This window comes from Cheilinus undulatus, linkage group 4, assembly GCF_018320785.1.
Source record: "Cheilinus undulatus linkage group 4, ASM1832078v1, whole genome shotgun sequence".
NCBI classification, from domain to species: domain Eukaryota; kingdom Metazoa; phylum Chordata; class Actinopteri; order Labriformes; family Labridae; genus Cheilinus; species Cheilinus undulatus.
In genome coordinates this window covers 32483267-32499822 of record NC_054868.1, presented here as the reverse complement: position 1 = coordinate 32499822, position 16556 = coordinate 32483267, and the positions used below count along the sequence as shown (strand labels likewise).

The window sequence follows — 16556 nt, the reverse complement described above, 5'->3', positions numbered from 1 at the left end:
TTCCTCTTCCGTGCAGTACAATAACAAGCTGACAGCTTGACAGGTTATAATGTGTTATTATACATAATCAATAGTCATGTATTGAAGTCATCAGTGAATCACCAAATAAAAAAACAAAGCTCCAAACAAAAACACGCATTTTGTGCTCAAAACATCATAAAGAGAGGCACAGCAGAAATAACAAAGGACAATTGACAGAAACATTTTTTTTAAGTTTTCTCCTTTGTTCTATACTGGAAGAAAAGATTTTTGAAATAAAGTTGGAGAGGGAGTGGAGGCTTAAATATAATTAAACCCCCACAATAAAAGCCCTCAATCTCACCACTGACAGCAGTGAAGAATGCAGATGTTTTTGAACATTGTTTGTGAAACTCTGCCGACACTTTCTTTCAAAAAGGCTTAAACTTCATATGATGACTTTTTGATATTGGAATGCAGAAACTTTTTTGTTTAACAGATTTGTCCCATAGCCAACATTGCATTAGTAGGAGAGTAGGGCCTTGACTGTTATTAAAGCCAGTTTTTAAAGACAGGTTGTCCTGTTTTTCCATTTTAGGACAATCTCTATTGGATTATGCTTGGACATGCTCTTTTTTTTAGGAAAGAACCTTTTTATTGAGATTTTTAAAATAGAAACAGCAACAGGCCATAGAAAGAAAACAAACATGATTCATACAGAAGCTAAATGTGCCCAAATCCGCCTGCAAATTCCCTCAGCCTGCTCTTCCAAGCATTTCCATGTCAACTGTACATAAATACAAACACTCATATACACAAATACAAAGTCACAAATATAGAAAGATAATGAATAAGAAAAATATAGACTAAACAAGACAGGTCAAAACCTAGTATATGGCTGACTGCTACAATCTGGAATGCCTGTCGAAATGCCTGACTTGATTGTGTGTTTTGGTAGAGTGATTGGTTTTTGGGGTTTGTAATTGTGCTGTCCTTTAGGTCTGTGTAAAACCTAAAACGTAAAGCCCTGTTGGCAATTAACAGCACAACACTGTCAGCTCCCAGCTCAGATGATAACAGAACAATCCTCATCAAAATTCACCAAAATGGATCACCTAGTACAAGCTGCAAGTTCACATGTAGTAGTTTCGGTGTTTTTTGTTTTCAATGCAAACATATGTGAGGACAGAGGAGAGGAGTAGCTCCACCTACTCCCTCCAAACAAGGTATCCACAGCGCTACAAGACAGAGCATGGCACCAGCGGAGGTCCACTATGCTCCATCAACCACCATTAGATGCCACTAGTCCTCAGTGAAGGCAACTCTGAAAGTATAGTCACTCACTCACTCAGTCAGGAAGGCAGGCAGGCAGTCACATACAGACCCATGTGTAGGACAGACTTCAACAGTGAGCCAAAAAAGGAATAACTATTCATATATCAATCCGCTCATATACAGCGCTTATAAAAAGTATTCATCCCCTTGAAGGTTTTACCACTTATTATTTTTTTCCCCGGGGCCTTTATACTACATAGCCTGCTGTGGTTTATTGACATTATTTCATAGAAATGTGTTTTTATAGTGGCATTACAGAGTTATTTTTTATAATTTCTTTTATCAAAAATGTCAAATAACATTGACACTGATTGAAGCATAAAAGCAATAAGAGGGTAAAACATCCAAGAGGGTGAAAACTTTTTTAAAAGGACTGTATAAAGCATCTTTCCTTCTCATCAAAAAGCACACAAAAAGTAATAGAACCTAAAGTCTCTGAAAATCCAGCTTAAAACATCTTGCATTGATTTTTTAACTCTGAAAAATAACTTCTGCCTCTCGACCAATGACATCTGGAACTGGCTTGACTCAACTAGGACCCCAACTCTTTGAGGGGTATTGATCACGGCTGATTGGATTGGCATAACTTCTAAGTCAGCGTGAGTAAAAAGTCCTAAATTGTCCAAAAAAGAAAGAATTTGAGCACCTAAAAACAGCATAGGGAACACCAGCTGCTCATGACAACCGTGTGAAAAGAAAGCTTCTCAAAAGTGCCTTGAGGTGAAATTTCTTTGCCAAATTAAAGACATTAAATATTCACAAGTACGCATCAGTAGCCTTTATTAAACATGTTTAGAGACTGGAGGAGTGTGAAATCAGTGTAGGAAAATATTTCAGTTCCGTCACAACACTGAATGCTTCACTGAATAAATAGCAAAAAAGGATTATTAAAAAAAAAAAAGGAATCAGCTCAAGAGTTTTGTGAGAAGCAGGATGTTTTTTTGTGGTTGTGTATAAAAAAAATCACTTGTTGATGTGTAAGGATATTTACATTTTTAGCATTTTCACAACAAAGCAGTGGCTAATTAAAGCTTCAAGACCTCTCATTTCCTGTCAGAATTTTTTTGTAAACCTTAACATTCTTCACCTTTCACTTTTGTTTTTTCTCACAATTTCACCCATTAATCTCTTTCTCCTCTTTTTTTCCTCCTCCATCTTTGTTTCTTCACAGGAGGACAGGAAGTTGTCTTTAGGCTGTAAAATTGGTGTTTGTGTGTCTTTGTCAGCAGATTGAGAGCCACCCACTGGACCCACAGTATCAAAACAAATCAGACTGAGATATGGGAGTGTGCCGTATGTGTGTGTTTGTGTGTCAGAAATTCATGCGTGTGTGTTTGTGTGTGCCTCTTTTTAAAATGTACTATATCAGTTTGAGATATAGCTCTGTGGATAATTGGTTTGGTGAAATAGTGCTGAGTGTCTGTGGCTTCGGTGGCCTTCTCTCTCCGTCTCCCTCTCTGTCTGTTCGGTGCGTGCGTGTTTGTGTGTGAGTGTGAACGAGTCTGCAGTGTTTTATAGATAAACCAATATCTGCGCTTCCAGCCTTTACTCTCTATTTCACACCGAGAAGTGCTCCATAAGGAGTTCCTAATAAAGACCTTGTTCTTCTCGTCTCATCTTCTCCTCATTTAATTCCTTTAATGACCTCATAAAAAGGCGATTAATTCATCAGCTGTTCAACATTAGACCCAGCCCTCTCTCAGTCTTTTACACTTGCTATTTCTTCTTGTCCTTTCAACCGCAAATATATATTATCATAATACGACTTTTTTATGCCAGGATCACAATCACAGTTTAATCATGAGTCATTTTTATTCTTATTTCTAATACTCATATTTCCGATGTCAGGCCAAAACCTCCAATGTCCATTTTCAGTATTAAATATTTTTTTCATAAATCAATTTTATTGAGATACATATACAACTGTTAGTGGGTTTTACAAATTTTAAACCAATAAATTGTGTCCAATAAATGCTGACTATGACCATTTAGTGTTGAATTATTTTAAAAAATACAGCATTATTCCCCCTTTTCTAAAAAAAGTGGTGATTTGGGAGATAGGAGGTTATGGCCTGGTGGCAGCAATATGCACAAGACCAACCAATCAACCAAACTTATCGCTCCATTTTAATCTTGTAAATGCACAAATACTGTGTTGACAAGTTGATTATTTTTTTTCTTTGTCGTCTACATCAACCTGACTGTCAGTGCTCGACATATATGTAAATATTTTCCATTTCATAGCTGGAAGCCTCAGGTAGAGGGGGTCTGGAGGTCTACCCGGATTTCTACAAAGTAATGTCAATTAAATAAAAATATGTAAAGTAAAAATAAGTGCCTGCACAAGTATTCACCCCCTTCAAGTCACTATTTAGTAGATGCCCCTTTGGCTGCAATCACAGCACTGAGTCTCTGTGGATAGGTCGCAATCAGACGTGCACATCTGGACCACTGCCATTTAACTTCATTCTTCTTTTGCTTAACTACTCGAACTCTGCTAGGTTGCACAGGGATCTGGCGTGAACAGCCCCTTTCAAGTCCAGCCACAAATTCTCTTTGGGACTGAGGTCTTGGCTTTGACTCAGCCACTCCAGAACATTTCCCTTGTTGTCTTTAAACCATTTCTGTGTAGCTTTCGCTGAATTCCTTTGGGTCATTGCCTTGCTGAAAATAAATCTTTTCCACAGTTGTAGTTCTGTTGCAGACTGAATAAGATTGTCCTCCAGGATTTTCCTGTATTTTGCTGAATTCATTTTACCCTCTACTTTACAAGCCTTCTTGGGCCTGCTGCCAATAAGCATCCCTGCAGCATGATGCTGCCACCACCATGCTTCACAGTGGGGATGGTGTGTTTGTGGGGATGTAAAGTGTTGGGTGTTTTTATACATTTCAATAACCTTTTCTCTGAGTTGCTTGGAGTGTTCCTTTGTCTTCATGGTGTAATGGTAACCAGGAATGCAGTGACTGGACCTTCCAGACAGATCTGTCTTCATACTACAATCACTATAGACACATTTATTGCACTCAGGTGATCCCCATTACACAAATTGTGAGACTACTGGCATCAGTTACTAGTAGGTCAGTCACTTTAAGGGGGATGAATATTTATGCAGTTACTAATTTAACCTTACATATTTTTATTTGATTGACATTACTTCATAGAAAACTGATTAAAGAATTTGTTGTTGTTGTTTTACCAAAAAGACAAAATCTGTTTTGACCATGATTGATTGATACAATCAATAAAAGGGTAAAACATCCAACACTTAGTAGTGGCACTGTTATTTATTATGACAGATTTAGCATAGTTTTCTCCCTAGACTGGTAAGAATAAGAATTACTCAGTGACACATGGTCATGCAGCAAAGAGGGACTGTTGAATATTATGTCAAACAGAGCAGTGACATCAGTATCACCCTCACAACTTCCTGCTACACACTGTAGGAGTGGAGAAAGAGCAGCAGTGTAAAAATCAATGATTATACTGTTAAAAACATTTTAATGACAACAGAAGACCTTGCTAACATCATTATCGACTCCCTCCATTAAAAAAAAAAATCTCTGGTTTTAAATTGTTTCACTTGTGATTCCATTATAATAAAGGAGAGTCAAGTGGAGAGCCGGAAAGGCTAGTTGATAACTTTGTCAAACAATGAAAAAGCAGAATGACATCAACTGTAACAATTGAAACAGCATGCTTAGATTTGCCTCTGCTGACAGCAGTTAGACTGATCTTCTCACTGTTTGACTCAGCGTGTTCTGTGTAGGATGCTGGTTCTTGAGCTTGTCATAAAGGTGTGTTGCACTTCCATCTAAAAACTTTGTGTTGATTGTACAAATAACCACTGTTTGCACCCTGATGCTTAAAAAATCCCAAAGTAGTTTAATTTAAATGAGATAGAGTTCTTTTTAAGTGCTAAATCTTGAGTGTCACTTTCTTTTTTAGCCATAAATTTCTGCTCCATTGGAAACCAGAAAGAGAGAGTGGGTGAGCATAGATTTCAACAATTAAAATACACACTAGAGCCTGATAGTATGATTCTTAAAAATGTGTAAATACAAAAATTATGAATATTTTTATCATAAAGACAGTGAAGGAAATTAATATCAAGATTAAAGTCAATAAAATTTAGGAAGCATATTGATAAGCTGCATATTTAATGATTTTTTTTCTATCATAGTGTACAAGGAAATGAAGATATTTCTAAGAGGGAGGTTCCTGCCAGAGTTTAACACTAAATGGGAGTCCTTGGCATTGTGAATGTTGGGAACTACCTTAAACTACCTGTACTCTTTGATAAATATTAAAGATATAAAAAGACACCATGGTGAGACTGATAACTAAAATGTAAACCTGAGGACAATGTCAGTGCATTTGCATGTATTCCCACTGACCTGTTAAAACCTTCTCAGATCCTAACATTGTTAGATGTGCCAGAAGCCATACAGAGAATCTGAGAAATTGACCTTGCTTTCATCAGCCCATGCACAGAGTGTGTATCCCGCACAGAGCCTGGATGGTGGTTTTACTTTTGGTATCTTGGTAGCCAAAGGTGCTTGGTGCACCTGCTCTAAGCGGGATTAAAAGTAATCCATTTTCATCTGCTCCTGCTTCGGTAAACAGCGCGTCACCAAAATACCAAACAGGTGTAGGTGAGGGGGGAAAAAAATCAAACAGTGCCCCTGAGAGACTTAACTTCACCAGTGCAAATCAATACCTGATAGTATGCACCTGCATGAAAATAAGGTCTCTGCTGCTGTAGTGGAGTTATCTCTGCAGGACAGCTCAGGCACAGCAGTTAATGTGGTAACCTTTGATATCTCTAATTTCACTCTTATTCAGCCCTTTCACAGCCCTCTGCACTCCTAAAGATTACCTCAAATTTCCTGGTGGGCTACTTGAATGCAAACAGCAAAAGTTTTCAATCTGACAATGTTTCAGGGATGCTGAGGGAGATATTTCTGTATCATGATGTCATACTCTAACCTTGCAAAGCAGATGGATACGCCCGTTTCCGTGTTTCTCACTGGCAAATCCATCTTGCAAAGCTCCCGTTTGAACCATTTTGGCCCGGTTAGAAAGTGACAGGACCAATCAGCGACGAGGGGCAGTACTTTCAGGCGCAGCAGAGTCGTGACGTAAGCAAGCGGTAACAAGAGGCAGGTGCAACTATGGTGGAAGAGATAAGCGTGGATGCTGCTAAAGCACAGCGGTGCATTTAAATATGACGTACTTCTCACTAATCCCTGCTTGCATTAATGCTGATTCACCACGCTGTTGCTGCTTCTGCTGCTAGCGGCAGCAAAGCTTAACCTCCTCCATCCCAGCCTTCTCCTGTAGCATAAAGTTGTTGCACACTAATATTCAGATTCGTGCCACTATTTGTTATTTGCTTTTGAACTAATTTTATCGCATTCAATACACATTGTTAGAAATGTTTCTATGTGTATGGGGATTTCTAGTCCCTGGAAAATCAAAGCATGACTAACCCAAGGAGCATCTTTTGATCTTTTGAGCAGAGACTTCTCCACCAAGTAAAACTGTAGAGCCATTTTTCAGTAAAACAGTTAAATGTATGACAAGAGTGTTCCTGAATGAACTATGCTACTATAGGAAACAGATGAAAAAGTGATCACACGTACTGGTGTGTTACATCTATACAGATAACCAATAAAGTTGGTAATTAAGTATTTTGTGAGTTAATGGTTTTAGGTGGGCCTGATTTCAAAGGTTGCTGCAGCACCCTTGTCCCCCTTGCTTCCCATGTCCTTGCTTTATTGAGACACCTGGTAACATCTCTGCAAGAAGGGTTTAGCTGATGTGTGACTGCAGAAGGTTAACATCTTGAAAATTGTTTTGAATAGTGAGGTATGATGATAATATCCTGTGATTGTTGTGAAGCCTCTGGAGTATTCATACCCATAATGAAACTGCTTGTTTTTTTACACCTTGCTCTTTTAACTCCTTTGGTTAAACTGTAAATTCATCTAATTACACGTAGCACTGATGTAAAGACAGAAACTGCCATCACAAGGGTGCATCAGAGGAGACGATGAAAAAAAAAAACTCCAGCACACTGTCAAACTATATGCTTACATATTTACTGAGTTGCACAGTATTTTATTCCCACCAGCCATCTCCATAACCAGACCAAGGGACTTGACTTTTTGGATTTATTTTGGGCTGTCATGCCTTTTTTGAGACAGGACAGTGGTTAGAATCAGAACTTTGAAGGGTGAGAGTGGGGAATGACATGCCAGCATGGAGCCACAGGCCAAGTTTGAACCCAGGCTGTCTGCTTCAATGCAGACATACCCACTAGGGAACCAGGACACTGACTATCCTATTTGCTGAATTCCAATTAGAGAACCAATAGTTGGATAATCACCTGAAACTGTTGAGTTCATCATCAGCCAAAGAGGAGTTCAGGAAATCACAGTGAACCATAATAAATGTTAAATACTCATATAACCTTATACCCTCATCATATATCAGCAGAAGTAGCATCCTATTGCCTCTTCCCTTGTCTTTTGGTCTTTTTTTAAATAGTTACTCTATTTTGTTGAAGAGTCCAAGTGCTCAAACTAATCTAAATGGACAATGCCATCATTTTTAACCAACTAAACGTGTTTTTTAAAGCCAATTCAAAATACCAGCTGTGGAAAATAAAACTCTATTACACTTAAGACATCTAAAAACCCAGCACCTGTGCTTATACACTGTGACAAGTAACTGTACCATATGCTGCATGACACAACGCTTTAAAGCATCTCTGATCCGCTCTGCTGTCTGCCTCTAATATTTAAAAACCACAGTGTGGCTGTACATTCATCTCACATCTGTCATCCTTATGCTGCTGGCTTAACCCATCACCCATCACACATCTCTGTAGTTGATTAATTTGTTCTTTAGCCTCATATACAGTTAAAGGAATCGCTCTGAGTGTCATGGTTTGTACATCTTAAAGAATGCCACAACACATGAAAAATGTCTGTTCTGGCTTCACATGGAAATCTATCTCCTTTTGCATGTTAAATCTGTAAACAGGGGTCATTATTCTTACCACATGAGGTGTTCTGGTTTCCATTTGTAATACATTTGTAGTGTGAACTGTATTTACCAGTCACATATCAGCTGGGTTTGATGTATACAGATAATACATTCCATGTTGTCAATGCAAATGATACACCAGTTCCCAGTGATTGTATTGTTATAATGATGTGCTTGGCACTGTAAGCGGTTATCTAAACATTTGATCAAACCAAATTCCACTAAAAAGAAAAAAACAAATATTTAAAAGTTTTCTTCTTTTCTTCTTTTCTGAAGGAGAGACCAAAGCTTGACTGTTTGCTTACAAATTGGTTTCTCAATGTTGTTTTGTTAAACTGAAACACCCTTAACTCTGGAGAAAAATCACATTCAAATTAGTTTTTTTTAGGGGTCCTACAGCTGAAGTGAACACAAGTAGACCGGCTGTAACTTGCATGTATTTTACTGTTGAACTGAGACTCATTAATACCAGGGATAACACGGAAAAAGGACTGAATGACAGTGTTTACATTGCGGATGTAAATGCCACTGGAAAAGGGAATCTTGCCTGAAATCTTGACATTTATGTTAACCTTTGGCTTTAGTGGAGTGTGGAGAAGTTTGTTTCCATTCCCAGAGGCATATAGCATCTATCTGATAATGAGGCCTGCCGTCAACCAAAGAAAAACTTGACTGAAACCAAGTGATTGTTAGGGTGGGAAAAAACAACAACTTTAGATCAGTCTAATCATTCAGAGGTTCCCACCTTGTAGCACCCTTCTTGTTGTCTAATGAACTTAAAATTTATATAACAACCTTTATTACAGAATTATAATTTTTTTTTAACCGTATTATGAATTCTGAAACAACTGACTCAGAGATGACCAGCATGTACCTATAGTCATTTGGTTTCTGTGATCACAGCCAGTGTTGTAGTACTCAAGTCCAGGACTTGGACTTGAGTCCGACTCTACTTGGAATCGAGCCCTGATGACTCAGACTTGGACTTGGACTCAAGCTTTAACTGCGTCAGGACTTGAGGATGAAGAGGAGGACTTGAACTTTTTTTGCTGAAGACTATTTTATTCTGTAATATTTGTTGTTTTTGTGTGAGAAAACCCCTCATGACTGATCAGTGTTCATGCAGCACCCAGTGTGCATTCACCTGCATGCACTTTCACTTGTGTCTAACCTGCTGTCTGTGAAAACAACCAGAGGAAAGAGAGCAGGAGGAGCAGGTGAGCATGGGTGACAGAGAGAGGAGCTGATAGGTTGATAGGTAGTTTAAACCTGTGGCTCTTCTCTGTATTCCCACGGTAATCTTTAGAAAAAATTAAACTAAAAAGCAGCCTACCTTTGCATTGCAGAAAATCTCCATCAGCTGCTCAGACTTGTCATATTAGCTGCTGTTGCTGCTGTACAGTAATCCTTCTCAGTCTTGGACAGAGTGATAAAAACTCTTAAAACCTTGTAGTGAGTCCTGTCAGTTAAAAATATCAATCCAATGTTGAAATCTGTGTTAACATCGGCGAGATAACGCTGAATAGTGAGCTTAACGAGGTGGCATTTGGTAAATTATGATGTGTTTAAAGACAGCTCAGACTTTAGAGTATCAAAGGGGGGACAAAGTGAGGACCTTTTTATGGTGTGTTCAAATGTCACACTGAGAAAATTATAATTTTAGTTTTTAGTGAGAAATCAGAATAAATGCAGTCATTTTAAAGGAGGAATATTTTGTATAAGATAGATGTAAAGCATGAGTTCAGTTATAAACATGTCTCATTTTTCCACCCTAAATACACAAATAATCCTGTTAATATAACTAATATTATCAATGAAGAGTCTAACAGCTCCTCCAGCCCTTCAGAATAAAAAGTTGAAGAAATTCAAACATTAATAAATCACATCAACATAGCCCACCTGGAAAGCTGGCTTAAAAATAGTTGAGATTTTAATTTGATTTGGCTCTAGGTTCTAGGGTACTAGGGACTTGATCACGGGTAATGGGGACTCAACTCGGACTCAGACTCAAGTAAAGAGGACTCGACTCAGATTCGAACACTAGGGACTCGGGACTCAACTCGGTCCAAAGGTTTGGTGACTCGACTACAACACTGATCACACAGCACAATGACTTTTTAGAATATTATTCAAAATAACTTCAAACTATTGTTGTTCTTTTTATTTCTAACTATAACTGTTTACAAGACCCACATGTTCCAGCCAGCACTGTGCTTTTTACAATCTCTAACTCAGTGGATAACTTCACCTATGGTGCAAGTGTATTTTACATTGAAACAACAAGAATCCACTGGAAACCAAATGAATCCCAGCAGGGATCACTGCACAACAGGCAGTATCCAAACACAACTTAACTACATCTAAAAACATCTACATCCAGATGCCCTGCCTTAGGTCGTAATGGGAAACTCTGCCCACTCAAACCCAAGCTTTGACATTGCAGTGGACAGAGCTTAAATCAGTTGACTCTTGTTGACATTTGACAGAATATGTGCTAGTCAACAGGGGTGGAAAAGTGCAAGAGTATTGTCCTTTAGCAAAAACACAGTTACTCTGGATAAAACATGTAAATATACTGATTTAAAATGTACTAAAAAGTGCAAGTATTCCAAAAAACTACTCAATTACAGTAACCTGAGTGAATGTAATTAGTTACTGTCCACCCCTGTAAAAAAAAGACTGTCTCTGTCTCTGCTGCATTGATTTTGACCTGCCTCATTATAAACTGTGACATAGTCTGATAATACCTGGGGAATACAGTATGAAACCTGTTTTGCTTAATAACTAGTACCAGGTGGTCACACATTTGTGGCTTCCGTTTTCACTTCTTGAGTAAACTGAAGATTTAAAAGCCATTAACAGCCTCTTGTGTATGTGTGTTTGTGAAGGTGCTGCCTCGTCAGACGTGTGGCTTGTTTACTCACACCATCTACTATAAGGAATACCCCGGTGGACCTAAGGAGCTGGACAAAAGCATCCGTGGAGGAGAGCTGTTTCTCACTGTGCTCCTCAACCCTGTGAGTCACAGAAAGTACACACACATGAACACACAGACTCACATTTTGAGTTTTGCACCTGAAGAGACACCAACTAGGTTTCCCGCTGTCTCTGTAAAGGTAACTTCCTCCGCGTCTGGTTTGTTCTTTTTAATTTTTTTTTCTTTGAGTGTGAGTGCGCGCATTTGTGTGAGTGTGTTTGTCTCCTTTTCCTGTCAGGGGCTGCTTCTCACCGTGTAGCTGTGTTCATCTCCCCACTTTAAATTAGGTCTCACCACAGGGGGGTTGCTGTCGCACACACACAATTACACAAAAACGCACACACACTCTCCTCCCACTTTCACTTACCCCTGCTGTGTGTGTCAGCTCAGCTCCATTCTGCTTTGAATTAAGGAGTAGAATTAGGTTTTGGTGGCAGTTCAGATGCTCATCTGAGCGCGCACGTGCATGCACACTTTCAAAGGTAGGCACAGAAAATTCCCAGGAAATATTCCCAAATAATCTCTCTTCCAGCTCAAACCACACATGTGCACACGCACAGACTCGCACAAAGACGCTCACAGACCAGCGGCAGGCTGTATTGAAGTGTCAGGTGGAGGAGTGCTGAACTAGAGGAGCTGTCAGAACTCAGCGAACATCATAGAGTTGAGCACAGCTTCACACTACAACGCAATCTAGCCCTTTCTTCCTCCTGCACCACTTTGTCTCTGTCTCTCCCTCTTTTTGTAAGCCTTTTTTATTCCTTTATTTTTTATTGAATAGGCCTGTTTCCCTGACATTTTTATTTCTTTTTTTCTTTTCATTCTTTCTTGTGTCTTTATTGTGACTTCCATTCTTTATTGTTTTATTTATTTGGACTTCTTGCAGTCTCTGCAAGTCAGCACAGCCCTATTTCTTTTATCAAAAACAATGTTTTCCCAGCTTCAAAATTAGAATGCATATTATATGCATAGAAACATTCTTTAAACTTGATGTTCTAGTGTCAGTTAGAATAAAAATTGGTTTATGTCAGCTCAGACTTCTACCTTTATCCAAGAAAATTAGTCCTACAGATGTGGGAACACAGCTATGCATTTTTATTGTATTCTATATTTCTGTGCTATATGCAGCTTCTGGGTTGTTTTTTTGAGATGTTGACATTATTTCTGTTGCTGTCTCAAGATAAAATAATTTCTAAAGATCTTGAGAAAACAACAAAAATGTGCATGTGTTCATCAGGAAATTATGCATGTAAGGATGCATGTCCTCTTAAGGCTTGTTTGATCGGCTGCATGTTGGTATGATGTCATGGTACGCTGTGATTCCCTGTTGTGGTAGCTTTTGTGTGTTTTGTCGAAGAGACAGTTTATTATTTATTGTTTTGTAGTATTTCATAACTGTAACCCTCTGAGACTGACGTCACATATGACAAGAAGAGACAGAGGATACATAAAGTAGAAAACTTTTGAGCCATAAATCGTAGATTCTCACTTGCGGCCTGCTATTGTGCCATTGTAATGCCACTATCCATGACTTCATAGCCCTTACAGAGGCTTCTCTAGTGAGCCTGAACTCAGATGACATTCCAGGGTATTCAAAGATTAAAACCACACCATTAACTCTGACATTGAATAATTTTTTATCCACTTTTTAATCAATTTTTCAATCATTTCTGCTACTCGCGGCAAATGCTATACACTATTTTTTATCCCACAATGCATTCTGACAGGCTCTGTTGACTAGTAGCAGGCTGTTCTGTCTTCACATCATGCTGTATTAAAATGCACGTCTTTACCCTTGGATCATGCAGGAGACGGCCATAAGTTGACAAGTTTGTGCAACAAAAAGAAGTCTTAGTAATAATTGTTGTGAACTGTGTCACACATACAAGTTTTTGACTATTAATTTCTGTTAAGTTTTTTTCTTTTTCTTTAAAGTCCAATAATTTTTAATACAAGTGATATCACTGCATCACATATTCTTAAAGCCTAGCTTGTCCGGAAAAAAACGATGTTCAGAGCTTGAATGTGCACCATGGAGTCGATGTTTTACAAGCTTTTTAATACAATAAGTCCAGTTGAGACAAAATGGTTGAAAATAGCTGATTACAATCTACAAGAAAAACAAAATGAACAATATGACCACAGCACAAGCCACCCTAATATTCTATGCCTTTGGTTCCCAACCTGGACTCTGGCATGACATATGAACTTGTGTGCAGTCAAAAATGAAGTCATGACAGCATACAGTGATTGGTCTGGATCACACCTGTAGTTTGGCCAGTCTGTCAGCCAAGACAGGACAAGATTTGGCTGCAAAGTCAGCCATGGTGCAATCACAAAAAACAAAAAACTTGTAGTTTTATTCGACCATTGGGGCTTCTGTTTGCCCTTTTAGCTTGCACTAACCCAAACCAAAAAACAAACTTGGAGGTATGCACAGTAAGTAGAGAGAACAAGAGTTGCTTTTTCTGTTGAAGGGCTGAGGCTGAATTGGGGTAATTTCCTACAAAATATTGTTCCAACAAGTGACACAAATCTGTATGAGCACAATAAGTGTGGAAATTGTTCCTGACAAATTGTCACCTGTGCCCATAAAGGCACTTCACAAAACAGTTTGAACATGCTCCACTGAATGTATGTTGATAACACCTAATGTTGTTGTGACCTTTAGCGAAACTCTGTAAGCATGCGGCACAAGTCAACATGGCTTAGCAAACACACGCAATGTTGAAGAATGGCAGTGGTACTAAAAGTTTATCTCAAGGTTGGAGATAAGTGAAGTCAAGACTTCCTGGAGTACACTGTAAGAAGAAAATGCCAAGGTTTTCTTCTGGAATAGGGCCCTACAACTTACTTTATATAGTAACTTGTTTTTTATTGTAGTTATCAAGTAGATTTAGAATTCTCCCAAGAGGAAACCCTTATTTTCCCTGCCGCCATACGATGTAGATCTGTTTAAAGACATCAGCTCAGTGCTAAATAAAGAAATAAAGAATAGAATAATGGTTCAGTTTCTACAAAACTTAAGAGCTTAAATTAATCAAACAAGCTACGATGTAGATGAATGTATTTTTATTTAGAAAGGGATTCCGACACATTATTGTAATTATGATACAGTAACTCCTTCCTCCCATAATCCGCTGCACTAATGCAGAACTGATGATGTTTTTATGATAAATCTAATGATGATGCAAGGATTAATTATCATAACAGAAAAAGTTTAAATGAAAATGATTAACTATATACGATGTATAATAAGGTAAGAAATTGCAGTTAAAACAACTGCAAAATAAGCAACATTAGTGAACAGTCTAAATAAATGTATAGAAATGGGCATATCTTGTGTCAAGTTAATGTATTTTTTTTGTTTATGTATTTTTTCTTATCATTTAATTGTTTAATGAAACTGCTGAAGATCCCAAAAATGCAAAAAAAAAATTATGTTGCATTACATACCCAAATTTCACAGTTTCAAGACTGTATGGGTATTTGGAACCAATATAAACTTACACTTTGATAAAAATCTGTCAAATTTTAGCTTTCTCATCAGTGGCAACTAGTGAATTTTTCTTTAGAGGGGGCAAAATGAAATCTCAGTTTTATACAATTAATTTGGTAATGCAAGGTATATGAACAGATTCAGATCTACTGCGAGATAAATCAAATAAATAGGCATTTTTTAACGGTTACACCTGTGGGGTTTGTGTACAAGTCAAACCCAAAAATGACTATAATCAGGGTTGTTTTGGGCCAAAGTAAGTCCTTAAGCAGACTGTTGTTTGAGGCCCTCTTAAACCCCATGCACTCTTTACAAAACATACCCACTTACAAAATCAGAGTATAACTACAAGTAAACAAGAAAAAAACTCCAAGGCACTCTCTACAAGCATTAAAATGCCTTTATTTTCACGGCATGGTCATGTGTAGACCTAAAAACACACTTGAACGTGTTTCGACATCAAGCCTTCCACAGGAAATCTGACTTCCTGATGAAGGCTTGATACTGAAATGTGTTGAAGTGTGTTTCTAGGTCTACAGATGACCACGCTGTGAAAATAAAGGCATTTTAATACTTGTAGAGAGTGCCTTGGAGTTTTTCTTGTTTATTCAACAACTCCATGAATCACTTTTCCAAAGAGCACCTCAAATAAACTTTTCATGGAGTCCAAGAAGCACTACTTCCTACCGTTTTTTTCATAACTAAAAGTCGTTTTAACAAAAATGACAGTCTGTGCAATTTTGTAACTTAACCCAAGTAATTCCTCTGAGTTACAATTAGAAAGCCCCATCTTAATTCAGCTAAACTTGCTATACCCACCATCACCTTTCCCTCACTGCATCACACACCTGCTCAGCTCAGCTGTCCTCCTATTTCTGCCTCTCTGTGTATTTAGTGCCTTTATTTGCTGTGTCTTTTATTAAATCACCTGTAAGTATAAGTTGTTATTGTTGTTATAAGTTGCTGACCTGTGTGAGGAAGATTTGAATTTCTCATATCACAATGACCAGACGACACTTAACAGAATTAAAGCGTAAATATACTAACCAATCAACGGTAAAAATTAACATTTAATGGGAAAGTTCCTACAACCGCATGTGGATTTACATGAAAACATAATGACAGAGACTTGACATAACTAATGCTATTGCTGACTTACAAACACACATATGTCAGAACTCCTAAGGGTGAGCAATGTTAAATTTGCAGTGTGGAGGCTTAAATTAGTTCCTGTTTCCCTGACACCAATGCTATTTAATGATACAACATCAGCTGTCACTCCATGCCTAATTTTAAACCCCATTAACACTAAGTCAGAACACTGCAGGCTGTTATCACCTTAACAAAGTTTATTATTCTGGCATTTTCTGTGGCGTAACTGGGGAACTGGGCAGGTTTCTCATTAGAGAAACAGCTCACAGGTTTATGGTGTTCTTGCGACTTCTATGTGGATAAGCACCACGGTTACAGTCTTTTGTGGGCCCACATAATTTGGGCTGGGCCTGTTTATTTCAAAAGTTTAAACTGTTTCCCCCTCTTCAAGGCTATCATGTTCTGTATGGTTTGTAAATATTCACCCCCTTCAATTCAGTATTTAATAGATGCACCTTTGGCTATAATTGCAGCGCTGAATCTGTGTGGATAGATCTCAACCAGGCTTGCACATCTGGACAAGGCAATTTTGCTCCATTCTTCATTGCAAAACTGCACAGCTTTGTCAGGTTGCTTGTGGATCA

The 16556-nt window shown here is 38.2% G+C and overlaps 1 protein-coding gene across 1 annotated transcript in view; it reads left to right on the top strand.

The window, feature by feature from the left end:
- The window catches only part of ndst3 (N-deacetylase/N-sulfotransferase (heparan glucosaminyl) 3), a 78401-nt gene that overhangs the window by 34972 nt on the left and 26873 nt on the right, over positions 1–16556 (top strand). The window contains exon 6 of the mRNA XM_041784420.1: positions 11233–11361. Coding sequence (XP_041640354.1) covers positions 11233–11361 — 129 coding nt within the window. The remainder of the gene's footprint in view (positions 1–11232; positions 11362–16556) is intronic.